Source organism: Oculina patagonica, chromosome 4 (genome assembly GCF_052425735.1).
Source record: "Oculina patagonica isolate OP01 chromosome 4, crgOcupat, whole genome shotgun sequence".
NCBI lineage: Eukaryota > Metazoa > Cnidaria > Anthozoa > Scleractinia > Oculinidae > Oculina > Oculina patagonica.
This window is the reverse complement of record NC_135761.1, coordinates 16,209,074-16,216,402: the sequence shown is the minus strand read 5'-3', so window position 1 is coordinate 16,216,402 and position 7,329 is coordinate 16,209,074. Positions and strand designations below refer to the sequence as shown.

At 41.3% G+C, this 7,329-nt stretch overlaps 1 protein-coding gene across 1 annotated transcript; it reads left to right on the top strand.

Annotated features, from left to right (window-relative positions):
• Positions 1 to 588: 588 nt before the first annotated feature.
• Positions 589 to 2,719, top strand: LOC144649700 (dual specificity protein phosphatase 3-like). The gene is made up of 2 exons (XM_078509264.1): positions 589 to 1,130; positions 2,214 to 2,719. The coding sequence occupies exons 1-2, from the start codon at positions 937 to 939 to the stop codon at positions 2,644 to 2,646; spliced, it is 627 nt and encodes a 208-aa protein (XP_078365390.1). The 5' UTR covers positions 589 to 936; the 3' UTR covers positions 2,647 to 2,719.
• Positions 2,720 to 7,329: the final 4,610 nt, after the last annotated feature.

Below are 7,329 nucleotides of genomic sequence, written 5' to 3'. Positions count from 1 at the left end.
GAAATTATCCAAGCTACTTTTAAGTTCCCTGCCACTTTCAAGGCAGCATGTTCAGAGTTCAGTTCTCAAACAAATGAAACGTTCCTGTGTTCACTTCTTTTCTTCAACAACCAAAATTTTTTTGTTTGAAAATATGTCCAGACAACTATTTTATACACAATGATTTGAAATGTCTTGAGCATTTTGAGCACCTTACATTTTGAGCACCTTTAATTTATTGATAAGGAAAATAAAGAGGATGTTGTTGTTGTGGGACAGAGAGGGATTCTGAGTCCCCGACGGGAATCGAACCCATGGCCTCCCAGATACCGGTATCTGGGAGGCCATGAGTTCGATTCCCGTTGGGGACTCAGATTTTTTCTTTGTCCCACGCTCGTGTCATGTAGAAAAATTCTTTACAAATAAATAATATTAACATTTTGTTTCAAAAATACATCATTTTAATGAACCTTTGGTGCTTGCCAGGAACCTTATTTTGGTTGTTAGGGCCTCATTTTGTGGGGTGGCGGGGGAAGGGAGGATAGATCCCATTTAACTTTCAGCTGGCTGGTGTAGTTTGGCTTTGTTCCACAGTTTGATGGGTTTTCTTGCATCTCCTGCAGTGTCTTTCTCTTTGCCTGGGAGTTGTACAAAAGAAGTATAACAGAATGCCAATTGCCACCATAATAAGTGCTGCTGCTGCACAAGTCACTGATAACTCCACTACATCAATTCCAAACTTCTTGCTTCCTGATTCAGTTGAATTTTCCATCACAAAATCATCCACTTCTGTTTACCATGGCGGGCAGATTTACGGCCGTATACTTTGACGACATCTTTGGTAAGTTCGTAGCAAAATAAGAGCGAGATACTTCTTCCATAGCAATACATATTTCCACTTTCATCTTTCGTTGTAAGGAAGTCCAGCAGCCGCCATCTTGCTCTTATCGGCCCAGAATGCACTTCACGATTTTGCGGAATCACAAATCGAACAAAATGGCGGAAGAGGAAAACACCGCTTCAGCCTCCAACTCTGGTAAAATCAGCGTCGAGGACTTAAATCGTATTATAACTAAACCTGCTGGTGGATTTTTTAAGATGCCATCTGATGCTTACAACGAAGTATTTGATGGAATTTTTCTTAGCGAAGCGTAAGTGCAACATTTTTAATTTATCTCACACCTAGCTATGCAGGTTTTTCGCTTCAGTTAGCATGCATCCCGGCTTGGTATACGTTAAGTTATTTGAGTTGAGGTGTGGATGGCTGCAATATTGAGTGATTTCAAAACACATCAAACGATAATGTAACAGCTACAGATCTCTGAGTAGATCAGGGCTACAGATACTAAAGTTGTTATCTTGTTGTAAACTTTTATAGAATTACGTCAATTTTAATATAAAGCAACTGTTTTCTGTCACACACGCAGAGGACTTTTTTTCTGATATATTTCCTTTTACTCTTTGGAGACTTGAAATCGCCTCGGTAAGGAAAAATGTCGAAAATGGCATTTCAGTTTCGCCATCACTTGCGTGACAGTACAGGAATGTCACGCAAGTGCCGAGCTCAGTTTCTAGGTTGGGGCGATACATGGGCTTTGTTGCGCCGCAGTAGACGCCCGGGGGAGTAGACGTAAGCTTCTTGTTGATTCCGTTTACTTTTCTATGAATTATTTTGAAATCTGTATGAAAACATCACCTCATGTTCTGTTCATAGCAAACATAAAACTACTACTAACAGTGGATTTCGGAGGTTCCAGAAATCGGGATTCTACTGTACCCGGAAACGACAAACTGTAGACAACAAACGGGGGGACGGGAAACGCAATCTTGATGCAAAACCATGCTGGAAATAGGGGAAGTGCAAAAACCTCCCCCCCCCCCCCCCCCCCCCGTCAACCGCCACCCCACATGCGCCCACGAGTCTAATACGCTGAGGGACTGCTGGCAACAAAGGGGAGGGAAAAGGAAAAACTAACATTCGAGAAGCACAAGCACGCTTCTCGTTTTCGCCTCTCCCTCCCCTTTGAACGCCTTTCACGCAGGCTAAGGGACTGTTTGTAGTCAAATTACCCTCTACACTTTCTTTAAACTGTTTTAATTTTTTTCTCGTTAGTTGGGTCATTGCTTTAGAGACTGCCCACCTCATAAAGCTCGCTTCGCTTGCTTTAGAGACTTGTGAGAGGTCGACTTCAATTGGAGCAAGTCTAATTACCCTCTGTAATCCTTTTTTTCAGTTCAACTGCCATGGAAGAAGGGCAGCTACAAGACCTTGGAATTACTCACGTGCTGAATGCAGCGCATGGAAAAAAACTCTATCATGTCCAGACAGGGCCAGATTACTACTGCGAATCAGGAATCATCTACCACGGTGTTCCAGCAATGGACATGTTCACATTCGAACTCAATCGCTTCTTTGACGAAGCTTGTGATTTCATCGGGAAAGCGGTTGGAACAAAGAAGACCGGAAGGCTGAACGGCAAGATACTTGTTCACTGTAAGGAGGGCGTCAGTCGATCGGCATCACTTGTTTTGGCGTATTTAGTGAGAGATCAAGAAATGGGGCTCAAGGACGCAGTGCGGCTTGTGCGAAGCAAGCGTGAAATTTCACCCAACCAGGGTTTCCTTCAACAACTTATTGATTACTCGTATAAACTCGGAAGAGCGTAGAATTAGGAAATTGTTTTTTTCGAAATTACGTAGAATGAAACGAATATCGTTCCACTGGTATATTTTAAAAAAAAAAAAAAAAAAAAAACAGGCGAGCATGGAAAGCTCGAAGAATCCGGATGCCACTATATATAAAAAATATATTGCCTTTTGAGGGGTTTCTTGGCAGATTATACAGGAACAATACGAATATCGCAATATTTATCGGTTTTCCTGTTCACTAACTAGGTAATAAATTGCCTTTGAATTGCACAGTTTTCTATTTATACGATAAAATATATTTTGTAAGTATTGTAACGTGACATCACTGACATTATAATCGTGTTACGTCCCTTATGCAAAACACACTGGTTATCCAATCAGGCCGCATGTTAAATACAATGATCGGTTTATAAAACTCAATAAAAAATGAATAAAGCACATAGTGTTTATATCCAAATGTTTTACACAAGTCTAACTTGGTAGCAAAACTCGCGATATATAATTTACAGAGACATAGCAAGCAAGATACAAAGTGCCTTAATCATCGGAATTCGGATGATCCGATTGAGTGTGCGCACGTCATTTTGCTTAACGTATTGCGTACTCAACCAAAAAAACCCTAATTTTCTTTTCATAATTAAAATTTCATTTTACTCTTTGTTTCGATTCGTCAGTTCACAAGTCCTAATATGCAGTCCAGCCTAAATGCAGTCCTAACGTAGTACACTAGTCCTAATATGCAGTAGCAATTGATGTAATTAAAATTTCATTTTACCCTTTGTTTCAATTCGTCAGTTCACAAGTCTTAATAATTATGCAGTCAGCAATTGATGCAATGAAAACAAAGCGACGCGCTTGGCACAATACATTAATATACATGTCATTCAAAATAAACGTTGACCGTTAGAACAAACTTCTGAAGCTTACTCTCCCGCCTTCAGTTGAAGAGTTGATTGAGTACCAACAAGATGAAGAAAGCGCCAGCGGTCAGTTTCAAAGCAGTCGTGCTTTTTTCAGTTCTGTTAATGCTTGTACGTCTCGGAAAAGCAGTTCCTTTTAAGGACCATCACACAGAGGGTGATTTTAATGACGGTGAGTACAATTAAATGGTTTGTAATATGTTGTACTGTACAGTCTTACTGATTTGGGGGTGTGGAACAGAACTGGCTTACTCTGGTATCCAATCTTTTCTAAACAGAAATGTCGCGGAAAAACTTCAAGACATTCTGAAGGTGACTGAGTATAAACCAAGTCATAGTCGTCTATTTTTTGATAAGTTGGGAACGATCTTTCAGCACATAATGACCGTTAACTTTGAAAATATGAAATTTATCTAATGGTTTGTCTTTTACGCGGTTTAAAATGAAAGGTTCAATTAGTAATAGTTTTTTTTCCATTAAGTCTAACTATATGTAAAACTCATTTCAAAGCAACAACAGAAAGATAAAAAGTAGAAATTTAAACACTACACTGAACTGAATGAAGTCAAGAGTGCATAAAAGACAATACCTGGCCGGCCCTAGATATGGAATGCATTTCTGTGTTTTTTTAATTTATTTAGCTGCGTAGAATAAAGCACGAAAAAGAAGTACCGGAGAGAAATCTGCATAGGCGGACAAATATTTTCCCCGTGCACTCCTTTTTTCTACGATATACGCCGTTCGTGATCGAGTGGTAAAGGAAACCAAAATTCCGTTAGAAAAAGTATGCGGTAAACAATCGAACTTCATTGAAAGTCAAATGTGCATTTATTTTATTAAAAAAGTAATCTTTTGTCCTGGTCTAATGGTTATCAAGTAGGATTGTTTCGGAACAATAGATCAGGTCTTTTTTGTTTCTCTTTTGTCCCTGGACTGTGTTTTTATTTTCAACTATTGTGATCGACCGTTAGAACAAGCTTAAGCCTGGTTTTTACTAGCGACACAAGCACAAGCGCAAGGATAACCGCTCTTATTTCACCGTGAAAACGGCTTCGACGCAAGCAAAAGCACCAGCGCATTGTATTTCGATGCTTCTGTTTGTGCTTGCCGCAAGCACAAGCACAAGGATCAAAATTTGTTCTTTTTGCGTGATTCCGCTTGTGCTTGCGTCGCTAGTGAAAACCAGGCTTTAGTCAGCTTAACTTTTACATTAAAAGCGTTGGCACTTAAGGCATCGTTAACACGGATGCTGTTTGCAATCGACACGGTTTCATGACCTCGAAACCTCATCGAGAGCGACATGCCTGGTTTCGAAGAATTTACACGGGACCTGTAGTACAGTTTTCCAAGTGTTTTCGAACATTGTCGAATGTGATTGTATAAGCAAGCGATGCATTCCGTGCGTGGTTCACCATGTTCACTCTTCGCGAGCCAGCCAATTTCGCGCCAAAATACCTAACCGTTTTCACATCAATGCGGTTTCGCCGTTTACACGACCAAGAAAACCGTATCGTTTTGAAAACACTCCTCTTGTGACAGCGTTTCAAAACGTCCCGGCTTAAATAGTGGTCTCAAGACTCTCGTTTGGCGCCGTGTAAATGTAAACGTAACCGCATCGAAATTGATGTGGTTAACCCGGGAGGGGGGTGCTCTGTATATTTTAGGGAAACCGTGTCCGTGTAAACAGGACAGGCGGCGCAGCAGGGGGGCAGGAGGGGGGGGGGGGGGGGGGTGTAGCCCCCCAAACGAAAATTTTGGGGAAGACTCAGCCTACCTACTTTTTCCTCTTTCGCGAGCGCAGCGAAAAATTGTTCGTCAAGATATTCCGACTCGTGAGTGACTTCTTCGAAACTTACTTGGAAGTCTTCGGAAAATTTCCTTTACCTTCGGAGAAGTTCGAAAAACGATCGGAAACGTTTGTATGGCCTTCGAGCAACAATCGGAGAATCTTCGGAAATCTTCAGTTCGGTCTAGAAACTGCTCAGAACTAAAAAAGTTGCTACAACGAAAAAAAAGCTCCAAATACGATTACTACCTTCCGAGTGTTTTAGCACCGTCTTAGATCCCCAATGTTCCAAACGCTCCGCCGGCTCTGAACAGTGCCTATATCCTGGATTAGGGGCGTTGATCGACTTTGGAATAACCAGACCTATGTTACTGACAGTTATAATGTCCTGTTTTTCCCAGGTGCGATGGAAAATGTCTTTGATGATATGTTCCGTGAAGCTCGAGGTAATTAAGTGTGGGAGTTTTGTTGTTTTATTTGCTTTTTAAATAACCTTGTAAAAGGAAAGAAACATATTTTAAAATGCCACTAGCCTGAAGTCGAATAGACAACCATTGCTATTATGACTAGACTAACACGAGACATTCAATGTGAAGAATTTATTGAGTGAAGGGGGACAGGGGGGCGGGAGCAACCGGGAGAAAAGGGACGGGAAGCGGGAGGAGAGAGGGAGGGAAGCGGGATTCTTAATGTGGCGGGAACCGGGAGAAAACGAGTGAAATTTCGTAACATTTCATTAGATTTCGCAATAGACATGGAACAAACAGGAGAGAACAGCTACGGAAAGGACCGGGAGGCGGGAGTAAAAGGTACGGGAAGCGGGAGTAAAAGGTACGGGAGGTGGGAGGTTCAGACCCCCCTGTCCCCCCCCCCCCTATTGAGGGTGCATCAGATGGAAAATGCATCCTGATTACAATCTTGAATCTAGCAAAAAACAACAGTTCGTTCTAAGAGTATTAAGGTGTGTAAAAGCTACGCCAGATTCGAAAAACCACTAAAAACCGCCCTTTAGAAGTGGCCAAAAATGAGTGGAAACGTATTCCTTATGTAATGCAGCAGCACGAGACCCCGAGGAAAGGGCACTAAATAATCTAGAGCATTTTTCAATAGACTTGTTACAAAAGCTGAACAAACAACACTTTAAAGAAAAAAGGAAAGCAAGCGAGGACGAGGACTGACGACCTAGAATGACCTAAATCTCCCGCCAAAACCTATATATACCTAGACATCCCATAACAACCCGCGAACCTCTCAATCGTGCCGTCAGAATAATAATTTCTTTCTAATTCATTCATTCAAACGGCAGAAATTACTTTTGTCACTACTAGCGTACTATTATTAGCTATAACCGAATTTTCGAATTCGATTGGTTCACACGGCGTGAGCAGCTCAAGTGTCTAATAATTAACATTTTTTCTTGTAAATAATAAAGATGGTAAATTTTAAGCTCGGTGATAAATAATGAAAGACGACGTCGGGGACTCAGAATTTTTTCTTTGTCCCATGCTCGTGTTATTGTTGAAAAATTCATTTTCATTATTTATCACCGAGCTTAAAATTTACCATCTTTATTATTTACAACACACTTGATGATTTCGACTTTGCTGATCCTAGCTAGCAGTATGCAGGACGCGTGTCACATATCAACCTAGTAAATGGCCCAGCTCACCACGAGTCTCTCGTAGCTCAGTTGGTTAGAGCGCCCAACCGGTATCTGGGAGGCCATGGGTTCGATTCCCGTCGGGGACTCAGAATTTTTCTTTGTCCCATGCTCGTGTCATTGTTGAAAAATTCATTGTCATCATTTTCTTTTATAGATTGCACGAACAAAGGTTCCGACGCATTCTGTCGGCGATGGAGAAAGTATTGTTCATATAGCAATCAAAATGGTAAATTCGTGAGAGAAAGGTGCCGGTTTTCATGTGGCTGTGTATGAGGTGAGATGCGTAAAATGTAGATCAAACCTTAGCCTTCTATTGGGCCGATAATAGCCGA

What these genes read in the sequence shown, in the direction of transcription:
- LOC144649700 (XM_078509264.1), top strand. Translation starts at nt 937, where the DNA reads ATGCACTTCACGATTTTGCGGAATCACAAATCGAACAAAATGGCGGAA. An exon ending in GGAATTTTTCTTAGCGAAGC is followed by an intron (nt 1,131 to 2,213) that starts GTAAGTGCAACA and finishes CCTTTTTTTCAG; the next exon opens with TTCAACTGCCATGGAAGAAG.